We start from the raw sequence: 16,532 nt of genomic DNA, 5'->3' as shown, positions 1-16,532 counted from the left end.
GTCAATCAAAGGCAGTGGTGGATTATCCTTCTCTTGGCATTTCCAGGCTGGAGGCTTTTCCAGAAGGCTGTGAAATACAAATGTAAGTCTAAAATGAGAGTTATTGATGATCACAGGAGACTTCTGGGGCTGCAGTTATTCAGGAGTTGAATCTGGATGTGAATTATCTTCTGTGCCTTAAAATCTGTCCAGGTCAGGGTTCATGGATTCCAAAATGCTGGAGAGAAAACCTCGTTTTCTTCACCAGACTTCTTCCATGTCAAAATACTTTGCTCTATTGAATCCCAAGTTTTCTTCTCTTTCAAAATCATTTGAAATTTTATATTGCAAGCTAATTTCACAGAAGATGAAGTGGAATTTTGGATGTCTGTGGTCTTCTTCCATCCCTAATACTGAGCTTTTTTTTGTTGTCAGACTGTCACTGTTGCTCTCCCTAGGAACATTGATGGGAGTGAGTTGCATTCACCTAAACAAATGGACACATTTGTAGCACTCCAGTTGTTTTAATGAGCCACAGATGGATTTTGTGGATGCTGAAATAATATGAAAAATCTTCCTGCAGTCCTTTGCAATCTCCCAGACAAAATAGTGTCGGTGTTGTTGGATTTTTAGTGGCAATCTGGTTAAATTCCAGTTCAATTCCAGCAGCAATATATAATATGTGGTAATATACAGGTCCTGAAGCACTGGTATAATCTAACAGCAGGCTTGGTTGGGAAGTTCATGAAAAATGACCCTAATTGTTTGGAAAAAGTGATTAACCCTTAAAACCTTGAGTGGAATTAGAGGCATGGACAGTGCTTTTGCATTTTAGGCAAGAAAAAGCAAACACTTTGTACCCATGGTAGGATTTTCCAGTTTTAATCATATTTTTTTTCAGTTTATCCTGGTTTTTTTTAAGTATTTTTACAGTGGGTTTTTTTTTTTATCTTTAAGAAACCAAGTGCTACTCACAGGAACAGTGTTTTTCCTCATAGTTCTAAACCAAAGGATGCAACTGTTGCTATGTGGAAATTAGAAGGACTCAGCGAAGAGCAAGGGATATAAAATCACTGCAGTATTTATTGGCTAAAAAGTATTTTGAAGCAGGAGATGGGAGAAGTGCATCTAGAAAATCAGTGTATGGAGTGCAGGGAAGTGCCAGTGAATCCAGCAAAGCCACACTGAAAATAAAAATGCATTTTCCTCGTTAGAACCTCCAAGATCTTCTACATGAGGGTGAAAACAGCTCTGTCAGTCACATGGAACTAAAAGCTCTAAAGAATTAGGTTGGATTTTTGTTTTTCTCTTGGTGTCTATCTAACCTGAGCCTGAGTGATTCTAAAGGCAATACAATTATGATACATTTTACACACTTGCAAAAACATTTTATTACAAATTACATCGGGAGGGTACGAGAGAGAGAGAACACGAGATGTCGGTTTTGGAAGCAAGACTTCTACGTTCATGTCAGCTTTCCCCCAGGTTTAAAAAAATGTAAAAAATTAAAAATCTGCAACTTCTTAAGAAAATAGCCTGGACATGTAGAGAACACGCTGGGAGAGCTTTCCCTGGGAGCTCTTTGTTCCTCCAGTCTGATTTCCTGCCTCTCTCCCCACCGTTCCAGGAGCTCTGGGTGAGTCAGTAACCAGGTCAGGTTTGTGTCAGAGTCACACACAAACAGCTCTGTGGGCAAAGCTAACTGAGGATTTGGCAACTGATTGCCACGGAGAGAAGCTTGGCTTAATTTCTTTAAAAAACCTCAACCACTAGGCCTGTTAGCATGGAGGAGTGCATTGGTTATTAACGTTATCTTAATGATGAATACTGCTGTGTTTCCCTTGTTCTGTCCATATTGGAGATTTCTTGTTGCTTAGGAGGACAAAAAAGGGTTTTTTTTCCTGTTTGGAAATATTTGGGTTTCTAAACCATGTCATGTGGGCTGGCTTGTAAACAGTTTCATTTTTTTAGTTAAAAACAATATAAAATCCATGAAACACAGGGGTTTTTCCACATGAAACAATAGCACTTCCTTCCTGGTGCACAGGATCACCTTCCTAACCCAACTTCCAGCAAAGATTTCAGGATTTGCTCCTGTGCAAGAGCTCTTAGCCCTCTGGAAGGTTTACTGGGAATTTTGAGCTGGCCATAGACATCTTCTGCGTTTCCATTCCCATTTTAACTTCCTTTTCTTGCTCTTTGGGGAAAAAAATTACATTATTTTCTCTCAGGAATAAATTGGATGCTGAGCTAAGGGAAGGAACAGTGTAAAGGAAAACACTTCCCAAATTTTTAGTATGTGCACATGAGTGATCTTAGTTCTTGCACCTAAAGGCTGGAAGAATTTGTACCTTCCTGCTGCTGGGGATGCAATTTCAAACCCAATTTGTGACACTCAGTGTGAAATCCTTCAAAAAAAATCCCAAACCAAAACAAAAGACAAGATTCCCACTCCCTGACCACTTCTAGCATGAGGAATTTTCCCACCAATGGTCATTTTAGATGCAAGTTTAATGGTGTTAGCAAATATTTGAAGGGAAAAGTTGCAGTTTATAAGTCAGAGCAAAATTTCAAGTGCTATTAAAAAAAAACCAAAACCAAGCAAAATTAGGAAAAAATCTGATTCACATCTCTCCCCTAAGTGTTTCAATTATTGAGTACAATTAATAGATTGAGAGGGAAACCCATCTGAGCAGCTTAGTAAATAAATAGCATTTCAAATTCCAACTCCTTCCAAGCGGTGCTGCAGCCTTGAAATCTCCTGGAGCCTTCTGCAGTAGTGGAGAGGTTTTCCAAAGACTTACAAAAATACTAAACCATGGCAAAGACCAACCCTCCAGGTTGGGATTGGTCTGTTTGGGGCTGGGTTTGGTTCCTGGGTGCTTTGGAGACCTTTTGGGTACCGAAGGTGACACTGAGGTTGTCCCACGGCCTGGACCCTGTGAGCTGGAGGTGCTGAAAGGCTGGGCCTGATTTTTTGGGAGCTTTTTGGCTACTCCCCCACCCTGGGAATGAGCAGCAGAGTGGTGATGAGGACACAGCTAAACCCGAAATGACGTGGAAATGTGAGAGCTTGGTTGGAGTCTACATCGCATGAAGGCAGAGAACACACCACAGTCACATCTCGGAGATGGGCGAAGAATTGTGCTTTGTCCAGGAATTCTGTGCTGAAAACTGCACTCCCCGATCCACATGGAGCTGTAAAACTGAACCCCACTGCAAACATAAGGCTTGCTGCTTGTTTTTCCCCCTCGCTGTTGCCCAGAGGCAACACCCCACACCCCCCAAAAGGCTTCAACCATTTCTGTGGGAGCAGGACGGTGAGCTGAGAGGGGGAAAACAGTTTCACTTCCCATCTTTGTCCAGATTTCCATTCACGTTTTACATCCCACGTTGGCAAACTGCACTAGAGGTGGGCAGGGTGTTCCCCAAAGCCCTCTCTCTCCCTGGTGTGAGTCCATCAGTACAAAGGCCTTTTTGGTACACACGGGGAGAGCTGGGTGCTGCCCTTGGCCAGGAAAGCTCCTCATCCCACCAGGATCCTGTCACAGATCATGGATACAACTCCAAAGATTTTTTTTTTTCAAAGAAGGCCTTGAACTCCACACGTCATGGACTTGGGTTAAAGGAACCAGAGTTTCCATCTTCCGTGCTTTTTGGATTCAGTTTTGGATTTTTGCTTGGGAGTAGAGGAGTAGCTCTCCTGAGAATAAGGCAAAGGTGCAACCTGAGTTTCCTCAATAGGATGAAGTTTTCTCAAAACTGGCTGTAGTTTATCTTCTTGCTGTTTAAAATCCAATTCCACGCTAGAAACAGGAAGAAAAAAGCACTGTTATTAATTGTGATGATAAAAAAAATTACTTAACCCAACATCTAAGCGCTTAATTTATGAAAGTCAAAAAGAAAATGTCTTGTACCTGAATGAAAAAGGGAAGTTCCAAGAGGGAGATATTACAGAACAAAAATAGGAATGGGATTGTTCAGCTTTGCCCTGCTGTTCAGGAGGGCCTTGAGGATTATGGTGGGGTTGCTGTGAAGTGAGTAAACAGTAGAAATACATCTTTTTTTCCCATGGAGAAATGATTTTGGAGGGTTTCCAGGGCTCAGTTCTCCCTTCATGAGATCAGGGTGACAGCCAGGCATCTGCATCCTTCTGTTTTGGGAAAAGCTGAGGGGCTTGGCCAAAAACAATGAGGGTCTCAGCAATTTCTTCACCTGAGCTGTTCCTTGCCAGTTTTACCATGGAAAAGATGAATTTCACCAAGTTCCTGTCCTAAGTACAGACTCACAGAAACGTGTGGAATAAAAAAAATGAAAAAGCAGTTCTCTTTTATAGGGCAGCCTTGCCTTTAGAAAATAGAGAAGCTGTCAAATCCCTGTCCTGAATTCCAAACACTGTGTTGGCTACAACATCCTTCCAGCAATTAAAAACCATAATCAAGATGGAATGACAACCTTTATTTGAGCTTTATTTATTGTGCTGCTCAGCATTTCAAGGCCACCTTGTAAACCAAAGCATCCACAGCATAAAATAGAGCAAAAACCCTGTCTGATGGTGGAAATTGAATTTTTGGCCTCTCAGAAATACCCTGGAACTTTGTGCTTTCAGTTGGGTTTATGCAGCAGCTTCTGGTCATGATCTGCACTGAGGCTTTTCACGTCTTGTGTAGAATATTTGGGGTTGGAAGGGATCTTTGAGGGTCATCTGGTCCAACCCCATTGCTGTGGGGCTGCTGGATATCAGAGGATGAATTTCAAAGGGTAAAATGAAGGGAATTTACACACTTTGGGTTAGTTTCTTTCCTGTCCCTTTCCACTGCTGAGCTGTCTGGGGCTTTGTGCTGTCTGCTTTCATCATTACCTAAATATGAAATTATCATTCCTGGACTTGAGTTCACTCTGAATTAGTATTAAATATGGTTTTTGAGTTATTTCTGCCATTGCTTGTTTGGAGTGAACCACTAGAGATGTGAGATGTGATTCCTCAGGTCTCATCCAAAAAGAGATTATTTTAAATTTCAGTCCAAGCCCTGTGTGGCTTGAGGAGTGCAGGCATATGGCACAGAATACTTGCAGCCATTGCAGAGGAAATTCTCCAAAAAGAATCATTAAGGTTGGAAAGACCTCCAGGATTTCCAAGGGGAAGTTTTGGTCACAATCCTTTGTAAATTGAACACAGAATATCTTCTCCCACCATCTGCTAATTCAGGTGGGGTTTGTTTTCCTGCAAGGCTGGAGGGCAAGGAATCAAAGATGCTGAGAGAAGGATAAGAATAATTTGGTGCTTTGTTTTTTTTAAGAGCTGATGAGTCTGACCTCAAGGACTCTGCTGAAGCCCTAGAAAGTGGTGCTGGAAAGATGTGATGTCTTTTTTACATTTGGATATTTCTAATTTGTTGTTTGATTTAAGCCTTAAATCCATTCCTAGCACAAGTTTCAGCATTTCAGTGATTTGGATAAACTTTTTAATAGCAGAGAGGAGAAATGCATTAGGTGAGAGTTCAAGCAGAGAGAATATTTTACCCACTGCTATGTTTTTAATGAATAAAAAGCCATTCCACATCAAAGGATGTAATTTTAAAAACTCCAACTCTCTGCTAGAAGTGTAGAATACTGAATTTTCAGGAGGCAGCTGTGTTGGGCTTTGTGTTGGTGCAGAAACACATTCCAAGCCTGCTGATGAATATCCCTCCTTGCAGTAGCAAAACAATATTGTCTTCACTGATAACATGTTCCTGTGTGCAAGAAATAGTTGGTTAGGGAAGTTCAGCATTAGTTTAGGGGTGAGATGTGGATATCAGTTCACTGGGAATGTCCCAGCACAGGAATTCTGTCAGTGGCACAAAGAATATTTTGGAATGAAGGAGGTGCTTCTCCAGGAGCTCACTAAATCTCATTTAAAGTGCAGCATTTAGCATTTATGATATCTGGGGGTTTTTCTCAGTATAAAGGTTTTTATTTGGGGGAAAAAAAAAAAGGCCTTTCAGCTCTGGCATTGCCAGAGTTCATTTTTACTTCTTTCAAATGTTATTCTGGCAGGGAGGCTCTTAAGAGCTGCTGGAAATGGCTGTAAAAAAAGAGATTGTTATAAAAACCCCCTTGCTGAACGGAGCAATTTTTTACATAATCAATTTCTATTAAAGATAGACCTCAAGAGAAAAAAAAGCATCTTAGTTCTGGTCCATCTGACAAGCCCCATGTCATTGCCATTTGCTGCTGCAGCACAGATCAGCTTTCAGCTCTTCACATCCAAAGGAAATGTTTTGCTTCTGAAGTATATAAAGAAGCTGAAGGGAAAACATTTGTGGTATTCCAGCATTTAAAACTGTAAATTTTGCAGAATAATTGATTTGTGTCCATCCACATCAATATTCATCATTTATTCAGCTTTGGAGGTGATTTAATGGAACTGCTCCATCAGGCAGATCATTTGATTGCAAACTTAGGTTTTAATTTGTACCTGTTTGTGCTGCAGAAGTAAGACAAAAACCTTTGGATTTTCTTTTAATTTTTCACGAAGCTTTCTGTAGCTGATTTTAGTTTTATACTATTTAACTTTATACTATTGATATGAAATACTATTCATCATCATCATCAATCACAGATTCCCAGAATAGTTTGGGTTGGAAGGGACCTTAAAGCTCATCTAGTGCCACCCTGCCATGGCAGGGACACTTCTACTGTCCCAAGTTGCTCCAAGTCCCATCCCACCTGGCTTTGGCCACTGCCAGGGATTAAATTCAGCAAGGATGACATATTTGTAGGACTTCTTGATGTTGTTGTTACAGAGCTGCATTCCTGAGCTCGATTCCGTCACCTGTCACAGCTCTGCCAATCCTGCTTTGCTCAGTGCTATTTCTGTCCCCTCAGCATCTCTAGGTGTCCTCTCTCCAAATGACCTTTCCCTGAAATATCCTCCCTGCCATGTGCCTCTTTTCACTTTCAAACTTGGATTTTGTCCCTTAAGCCTGCCCATAATAACTCCATTAACTTAATTACCCAGGACTCTCCTGTTCTGGTATTACAAATGGAGGTGAGAATTACTTGCTTCAGAAGCATTTTTCTGTAGACAATGTAATAATATTTTTCAATAGACTGACAATTCCGAATAAGTCCTACAGAAACAAGAGACAAATCTAAATATTATTTGTTAGGACAAATCTTGGCCTGGCACACCTGATCAGGACAGCCTGAAGCTTCAGTTACCTACAAGATTGTTAAATTTGGAGCACTGAGTCAGAGTTTTTCCATGCTCAATGCCCATCCCAAATTCGTCCTCCAAACAGAGGGGCTTTTTTTTATCAACTACAAGCAGTAAAATTCTATCTATGATAAACATTCCTGTGTTTTCTCCCCAAAATAACAGTATGCTTACAAGATTTATAAACAGAAGTTTGCATTTTAGAGCAGCTCTCTGTGTGTCAGTGGTTGCACTGATGTCCTTCCCATGAAAATTTGGCCAAATAAAATCAAATAACAGCCCTGGACGAGTTTATTTTGACACACCCTCCCAGGGAACAATTCCTTCCCAATATCCCATCTAACCCTGCCCTGGGACAGTGAGGAGCTATTTCCCCTTGTCCTGTCCTTCCATCCCTGGTCCAGAGTTCCTCTCCAGCTCTCCTGGAGCTCCTTTAGGGGACCTGAGGGATTGGTGTGGTGGATTTTCTGGTTTTGTCTTCCTGTTTTTGAGAATTTATGTAAATGAGATATTTTTGTGCATGCAGGCAGCAGTGAACCTTTTCTAATTTCGTTGCTGTATGAGGGATTGAAATCAGAATTTGAGGAGTGAGAACCATTGGGATCAAACATATGGACTGTGGGAGGGGATGGAGCAACAAGCTCTGAGATAGGGATGGGTTTTCTTATTTTCCAGCACAGTCACACGTTGTTGTCATGAATCATTTTAAGGTTTTAGTTGCTCATGATCTGTTGGTTACTGGAGAATTGCTGACTCAGAGAAACCCAGGTTCAGGACTGAGTTGCTGAGGGATTTATCAGAGGATCATGGAATCACAGAGTGGTTTGGATTGGAAGGGACCTTAAATCCCGTTCAGTTCATGGGACATCTTCCACCATGTCAGGTGGCTCCAAATCCTGTCCAGCCTGGCCTTGGATACTGCCAGGGATCCAGGGGCACCACAGCTTCTCTGGGAATCTGTGCCAGGGCCTGCCCACCCTCACAGGGAACAATTCCTTCCCAGTATCCCACCTCACCCTCCTGTCTGTCATTGTAAAGCCATTCCCCTTGTCCTGTCCCTCCTGCCTCTCACAACTAGTTTCTCTCCAGTTTTCTCATAGCTCCTTCATGCACTGGAAGGGACAATGAGATCACCCCAAAGCTTCTCCTCTCCAGCCAGAACAATCCTAAATTCCCCAGCCTTTCCCCCCAGCAGAGCTGCTCCATCCCTCTGCCCATCCCAGAGCATCCTCTGGATTCTCTCCAGCAGCTCCATGTCCTTCCTGCCTTGTCTCCTGACCCCTCTGGGGCTGCAGCCAGCACAGCCTCTGGGCAGCTCTTCCCTCTGCTTTCTGCCTCCAGGGAAATCCCTTCTCCTTCCATTCCAGCTGAGTTTCCTTTTCATCCCCAACTCCTGCAGGCACTCCCCAAGCAGCTGAACTGGGGGCATTAAGCAGGAATTAGAGAATTCCACCGTGTCTCCTCGTGGGTCACGTTAATTGGATGACATGGCATTAGTGGCTGCCACGTCCTGGAAAAACGGGATCCAGATAAGCACTAATCACTTGGAAATTAGCTTAATGCACTTCCCAGCAATCTCTGCTCAATTTCCTCTCACCACAGCCTGGCATCCAAAGCACTGCCAGCATTAAGGAGCCTTGGAGATCCATTTTTTTCCCAATAAGCATCTTACAGTCCAGAGATAAGATGAGAAAATGCAAATTAATGGATGGGGGTAGGAAATAAAAAGCTGATGGAAATTGCTGTTGTGAGCATTTAACCACCTGATTTTGTTAGGCTGTGGCTATCCCAGGGATTGATGCCTTATGTTCACTTTTTATTGCCACATTTATTAATTTGAATAATTAATATTTATATATCTATCTTTTACAAGTGAGCTGTCTCCATCTGAGCTCTGTGCTGCCTGGTCAACTTTTATCCTCATATTTTAACCTGTTTTACTTGCAGATGTTGGACTGAATTATATTTCCAATAATACATTTTCTGCTGGATAATGAGATTCCACCTTAGATTAATATTAAATATAAACACAGCAGCATAAATCAAAATTTTAAAGGAGCAAAAAGTAGCCAAATTAATGGCTGATACACCTTGAAGTGATTTTTTTTTCCCCACAGAACTACAGTAGTGGAGTGTTGATTTGTTTTTCTTCCTAGGCAGAAATCTGGATTTCAGCTCCTAAAAGTTTCCTTCCAGCAGTTAAAGCAGCTTTGTAAAAAGCTATTGAAAATTCCTGACCTTTCTTCCTAAAGGGAAGTCCAGCAGGAATTCTCCAAGATGCTCCTTCCCAGAAATAATTCATGCTAAAGGCCTGAGAATAATGCACCAAATATTAAAGAGAAAAGCCCCATTTTCTCCTGCACATTCCTGCTCCAGGATTATCATCCACGTGGGATGGGAAATGGAACAGGAGCAGAAAGGGCAGTTCTAGGAAAAGATAATTACAGAATAAAACAGGCTGGGAAGCTTTCAGTCCACATGGGTTTTGGGGTTTTCAGAATTGCTACAATTTCTGCATTTCAATGCAATTCCTTCTTTAACAGCAGGATTTTCCTGCACTTCAGTGTTTAAATTGACTTTACCCTGGCAATATGCCCTGAATCTAATAAATATTGTCATAAATAAATAATAAATTACTTATACATATATATAAAAATATATATATTTATATTATATATAAATAATAAATTACTTATATATATAAATTATTTATATATATAGTATATATACTTATATATATAAATACTTGTATATATATTATACATGCTTATATATATTACTTTATCTATATAAGTATAAATTACTTATATATATACTTATACATATATATATAAAATACATTATAATAAATAAAAACAAATAAATAGATAAAACTTATTTTCTGCCTTTAGAGATGTCCATGGTGCATCAACATCAGTTTTTTTAGGACAGCAATTTGTGTTGTGTTTCTAGCAGATGATTTTGGAAGTGTTTTGTGACCTCATGAGTATTGAAACTGATAAATACAATGATAAGGTGGTTGGTTGTTTTTGCAATTTAATCACTTTTTTGGCTACTGTTTTCAATTCTGCCTGGAAATGGCTGCAAAGAATAATTTTTACTGACAGTTTGAAGGCTGTGGCTGCTCTGGTGCAGTGGGAAAAGGTGTCAGGGATTGCTGGCTCTGGAGTTGCAAGTTCCTGAACTTACTGGAGAAATGGGTAGAATTTTGATGGAATATCCAAACGGGGATGTCTTTCTTTTCCTGCTGATTTTCAAAGCAGTTTCAGGTTTTGCTACTTTGTTTTTTTGATGCTGTTTAATGTTTGATTAGTTTCCTATTTATTAAAAAAAATGAGAAAGTAACCTGATTTTCCTTTTTTTTAATACTAAGAAATACGTATTCTTTTCAATACGAAGAGAAAATAATATAAAATAGATTTGTCATCTTAGCAAAAAAAATTAAATTTAATATGCAAAATAACTGTACTCCCAAAAGGCTCTTCCTAGAATTTTTACTGCCAGTATTGATATTTTGGATGCTAAAAACCCTTTAAAGCACAACAGGTTTTATTTTTTTGTTGCCTTCTCCACTGTCTCTGGCTTTTGTGGCACATTCTGTTAATCCTCTGAAAATTCATCTTGAAGGGGAAGAATTTTCTTACCTGCATTTCTACCTCCTCACCTGTGCTCTGCCACTGCAGGCTGCACTTGGGTAACTTCATCATTCCTCTTGGAAAATAACGATTGGAAACAGCTCTAAATACTGTTTCTTTTCACGCTGCAGTCTTCAAAATGGAATCATATTTGAAAAACCCACACAGTCAGTGATGGCCAACTGAAGGTTTTCTCTTTCAATTATTGATTTGTCCCATAAGGACTTTGTTTCTATATTTTTTAAATCTTTCCTGTGTATTAATTGGGAGCAAGAGCTCAAGCCTTCAGACAGAGATGTTTCCTTCAAGGGTTTATTGCACCTTGAACACTTCCAATTCCTGTTCAGAAAGTTGTTTTGCCTTAAAGAGAACTCAAGTCACTCCCTGCAGCATTTCCCATGCAAACCCTTGGCAGATCTGGATTTAATCCCAGCCTGACTGAGGAGTTGCTGCCCTTTTCCCAGAGGTGGCAGAGCCCTGTGGAGGAGCAGAAGTTCCTGCAAGACATCTCAGGGCTGGTTTTATCACTGAATTCCTGCTTTATCCCTCCTGGCTTTATCCTGGCTCAGTAATCCCCTTTTCTCCTGCTTGCCCTGCTTTGCTCTGTCCCTGCCTTCAGATTCCTTGCATGCAGCATGAATTCTCCTAAACTGGCACAAAGCTGAGCTGGTTTTTGCTAAAACATCGCCTGCAAACATGGCTTTAGGCAAATTTCCAAAGGCATTTCGGGTGGGAATGGTGAGCTGGACCTGCCTGCTCCACCCTCTGTCACCTGGAAAACTCTCCCAGCCTGCTGCTCTGCAGTGGTTTCACTTTCTGAGTGCAAGAGTAGAAGCTGGAAGTTGAAATCTACTGACTAGAAATGAAGATTTGGAAAAAAAAATCTAATTGGATTTTTCCTAGCTAATGGAACAAAGCTAATTCCCTGCTGGAGATGTGCTGAGTTGTACCTCCAGGCTGCCCTGAGCCAGGATTGCCCAGGAAAAGGGAGGCTTTGGGTATTTCTGTGCTTCTCAACTTTGCTCTAAAGGAGGAATAAAGACATTAATTAGTCTTTATTCCTGGCCCTGCACAGAACCCTGCTGTGGTTCTGTAAGATGGAGCTGGAGCTTTCCATCCTTTTTTTCCTTCATTTCTGTGCAGTGAGGAGACAATTCAGAAATAAGTATCTGCAGGTCTTCTGCCTAAAGCAGGCTGAGCAGAGAAGGGGTGAAATCCTCCATTTGTCCCTTCATTTGAGTTTCTATCCTCCCTGGAATTGTCACCTTTGTGCATTGTCATTTGTGCTGCACTGCCTGATTTGCTGAAACACTGAGCCACCTTTGTTTGCATCTCACCTGCAACGCCTGAAAACATTCTGTTGGGTTTTTTTTGTGACTCCAAACGAGGAGGACAATTAAGCTGTCACTGTGAAACACATCATCAGGCTCATGATGGCTTCATGTCGTGCCCAGTGCCTGTTATTCCTTCACTGGATGTGCCAAAATAAAAAAAAATAAAGCCTGAATAGGAATGTCAGTTTATAAAAACCAGCAAATGGTTTGGGTTGGAAGGGATTTTAAAGCTCATCTCATTCCAGTTCCAGGCATTCCAACACCTTCCAGTGTCCCAGGCTGTTCCTTGGACACACCAGGGACATCACAGCTTCTCTGGAATTCCATCCCAGCTCCTCCCCAGCCTCCCAGGGAAGGATTTATTCCCAAAATTCTGACTTGATGGGCAGGAAATCCTAAATACCTGCAGCAATCTGAGACCAAAGCTCCCACCTTGCAGCACTTCCCCTGCCCCAGCACTGCTGACCACAGTCATCTCTTCCTGATTTAGACCTGAATTTTGTGAATTGGGTGAAGTTTAATTGCTGTTGTGGTGGTTGGAACATCAAGGCCAATCGCTGAGCCTGCAACAGGGACTAAATCATTGCTTTCCCCCAGGAAAAACTGGGAATATTGGGATTTTTGACCTACCTGTAGATAATACATGCACTGTTCCTGCATGTGTCACAATTGGCCGTGTCCTGCCCGGTCCTGTAGGAAAGCCTGCAAAGACAAGAGCATAAAATCAGCAAAAAAGTTCTTTATTTGAACAAGATTTTGCCTTCCGTGACTTTTTTCATAATAATCAGAACTTCAGGATTGTTTTTTCACCTTGAATGTTGAATACAAAAATCCAGCCATTAGGAAAGCAGCATCAAAAGTAGCATATTAAATTAAAAAATTACTTTCTTGGGGCAGAAGAATGTTTTCTCCACTTTCCCATTAAGCAAACCCTCAGCACCGAGGAATAAATCAAAACACATAACACATTATATTAGCAGGAATGTATAGAATATAACACTGCAAAATGGGATCTGTTGAGGAATTTTGTGCCTCTCAGTGAAGTCTGAAGATTTGTTGTAGGGATGTTTTTGTATTTAAAGGAAGAAAATGCCTTTTAAATGACATTTCCTGTGCTAACTTAGCCTGCAGCTGTGCTTTGTCACACTCTGGTTTGAAGTCTCTTGCAGCAGTGACTTCATTTACCTCTGATTGTCTCTGCCTTGGTCACTTTTAATTAAAAGTGGATTTTTAAGGTATGCAGGTGCTTCTTTATACATAGAAATTGCATTAAGAGAAATATATTTAATTACAATAGAACAGATGCCTGTGAACATGGATGCTCTGCCTTACAAATGAGTTTAAAATGAAAATTCCTAAGTCAATATTTGTTCATTAGTACTTAGATTTTCCTTCGTAAAATCACAAATTTAGCCTCTTTTAAAGCTATTTTCAGTTTGTGAAATGAAAACAAGTGCTGGCAAAGTTTCTTCATAGTTGTTTTTAGAAGAAGTGGGGAAATAATTTGTCTAGAGGACTTTGGAGATGTGGAAAATAGATCCAGTCAGGATTCCTTCAGGGAATCCTTCCTCACCCAAACCCTTCAGCTGATTGACCTCCAATTATTTGGGGTTAGTCTGCTTAACCAGGGGCATCTCTGCCTCTTCCCTGCCCTGGCAGTGAACAAAAATGAAAAATCCAGCTTTTTGGGGGATAAAGAAAATAAAAAGGCTTTGATTTGATGTGACAAAATATCCAGCCTATGCAATATTGAGTGTTAATGGGAAATCCTGTACCAACTGTTTGATGTGCCTCTCCCTGAGCTGAAAACTCAGCATTTCTGAGCTGCTGCAGGCTGTTTGTTGAGCTCAGGAAATGATCAGCTGGGCTTCTGTCACTTCTCTGCATGGTTTTCAGGGTTTGAGGGATGATTCTCAGTGGTTGGGGTGCTGCTGTGCCCAAAGGCTCTGGGGCTGTGGTGCAGCTCTGGGCACTCTGGTGGCACCAACAGGAGTTCACAAGAGGGTGAATCTGCTGCTTTTGAGACTTTTTTTTTCCTTCTAAAAGCAAAATGCACCGTGGAGTTGTTGCTGTTCTAGGTGGTGGTTTGTTCTTTAGCCTCAAAATTGCCTTTTAATCAGAGGAACATGCTCAGGTTACCAACACTGCTAAAATTGAACACAGCAGCAAAACCAAATCACAGAACCATGGGATGGTTTGGGTTGAAAGGGACATTAAGAATCATCCCATCCCACCCCTGCCATGGCAGGGACACCTTGCACTGTCCCAGGCTGCTGCAGCCTGGCCTTGGACACTTCAGGGATCCAGGGGCAGCACAGCTTCTCTGGGAATTCCATCCCATCCCTCCCCATCCTACAGGGAACAACTCCTTCCCAATATTCCATCTAAACCCACTCTCATTCTGAAGTGCAGAAGAACTTAGACAAAGCCAAATATCTATTTAGTGTGCTATTTCCCATGGGAAAAACCCCACTCCTGGTTTATATTTGCAATAGCTGATTTTCATTCCTGCCCTTCAAATCTTTCACAAGCCTCCATTCAAAGTGTCGCTGCTGCGAACCTGAGACTTGTAAAAATGAGGTTTTTTTTTTCCCAAGCTATTGATCAGACACTAAAAGCTCTAACTAAAGATACAACATTTAAAGTCTGCAGATGAGTTGGTGAAGGCCTTTATTTACTGAAGGCATAAAGAACAGTCAATAGTTGCCTTCAGAGGGATGTGGCTCTGTAGGGCAAAATTCTCTTTATAGGTAAAGCCATAAACTCTCTGTGCTGGTGCCAGCTTGGTTTGGTTTGGGTTTTTTTTGCTTTTAAGTGTTTTTCCAGTTGGGACATTTTCATTCACCTTTTTTGCCTGCAAACAGCTGGAACTGGATGAGCTTTAAGGTCCTTCCCAACCCAAACCATTCTATGATTTGATGGTCATTAAATGCACAATAATTCCAGATTTCCATATACTTAAAAACATATTTGCTGGTATAAGGCAGACTCGTTAAGCTGATGAAAATGGTCCTTGGATATAAGTATTTAAAAATGAGGTGATTTTTGGATGATGAGTTTGAAATCCTGATTTCTCAACTGCTCCATTCAGCTCTGGTTGGTTTTAGCATCTTTGCAATTCTAGATCTTCACTGGCTAAAGTGATATATTCTTTTTTTTTAGTTGGATTTGATTTTCTATTAAATTTTCTTAAAGCAGATTTTTCCTTACTGAGTGTTTTTAGCTTTTCAGAGACGATTTTTACATATTTCCTATTATTTCTTTCTTTGAATGATCCTGTTAGAATTCCCCCAAAACCCCAAGAACACTCCATGGTGTCCCAGGGTTTGCTTTCCATCTGGCACTTGCAGAGCTCTTTAGCCAGGACTGAATTATGGCAGTGTTAACACAGTATAAATTCAATTATTTCTATCAAAATTGAACTCCTCATGAAAGAATTCTGTTGTTGATACCTCAGGGCTTTAGACTTTTACTTTCTTGTTTTCACATAATTATCTCCACAAACACTTGCATGGAATTCATCTCCTTCACGCCAGCAAGGATTTCACTACTGGCACAGCATTTCCCTGCAAATTTTAGGCAATGAGGTTGATTTTCAGTGCAGACTTCCTGAAAAAACAGAGTTTTTATCAGTTTTACCTCCTAGGAGCAGTTTGAGAGCAGAGTTCTGGGTGAAAATGCTTTTCCTTGTGTTTTGAGTAAGCTGCTTTTTTTCCTTCCTCCTAAAAATAATTTGGAAGGTATTCCAGTGTAGGAGAGCTCGGGCTAAAAACTTCATCCTTCATTAGTAAACCACTTGTTATTTTTGGTAAAAATGCATTTTTTTTAAATGTCAAGTCTTTCACAAAGCAAAGTTTCCTACAGAAAATCTGTCATTTTGGAGAAAGGAAAGTTGTTTTGGCCTGGATTAGATCCCAAGTGTTATTCCTGGAGTTTCAGGAATATCAGGAAGTTTCAGGAGTTTCAGGAAGATCCTGCTTTGGGGATCTGCTGTGTTCTGATGTCCACTAGGGAGGAGCCATTGCTGCAAAGCTTTATCCTGTGTGCCTCAAATCCTGTATTTGCTGTTTCTGTGTGATGTGCAGAGCTTGGGGAAACCATGGAATCCCAGAATTCCAGACTGGTTTGGGTTGAAGGAACCTTAAATCCCATCCAGTTCCATGGACAAGGACAACTTCCCACCATCCCAGGTTGCTCCAAACCCTCTCCAGCCTGGCCTTGAAGGTCCTGGAATGAGGATAAATGTAGGTGATGCTCTGTCTGCATCTCCCCTTGGAAAGCAGATCTCACCTCCAGTTTTTCACACATTTTTCCATATTATTTTCAGCAGACTTTCATTTCCTGGCAGTTTTTTTGGGGTTGTTTTTTCAGCATTCCGGGCAC

At 41.0% G+C, this 16,532-nt stretch overlaps 2 protein-coding genes across 5 annotated transcripts in view; one reads left to right on the top strand and one right to left on the bottom strand.

Annotated features, from left to right (window-relative positions):
• DOCK1 (dedicator of cytokinesis 1) overlaps positions 1–16,532 on the top strand; it is a 251,333-nt gene that overhangs the window by 80,262 nt on the left and 154,539 nt on the right. The window lies entirely within an intron of this gene.
• INSYN2A (inhibitory synaptic factor 2A) overlaps positions 846–16,532 on the bottom strand; it is a 39,966-nt gene continuing 24,279 nt past the window's right edge. Inside the window, exons 3-4 of the mRNA XM_085064610.1 lie at positions 12,780–12,851; positions 846–3,785 (exon numbers count right to left, since the gene is read on the bottom strand). Coding sequence (XP_084920736.1) covers positions 3,602–3,785; positions 12,780–12,851 — 256 coding nt within the window. The 3' untranslated portion in view covers positions 846–3,601. The remainder of the gene's footprint in view (positions 3,786–12,779; positions 12,852–16,532) is intronic.

This window comes from Lichenostomus cassidix, chromosome 6 (assembly GCF_008360975.1).
Source record: "Lichenostomus cassidix isolate B80296 chromosome 6, HeHo_3.0, whole genome shotgun sequence".
Taxonomy (NCBI): Eukaryota; Metazoa; Chordata; class Aves; order Passeriformes; family Meliphagidae; genus Lichenostomus; species Lichenostomus cassidix.
Note: the sequence above shows the minus strand (reverse complement) of the source record. Positions and strands in the feature narration are given on the sequence as shown.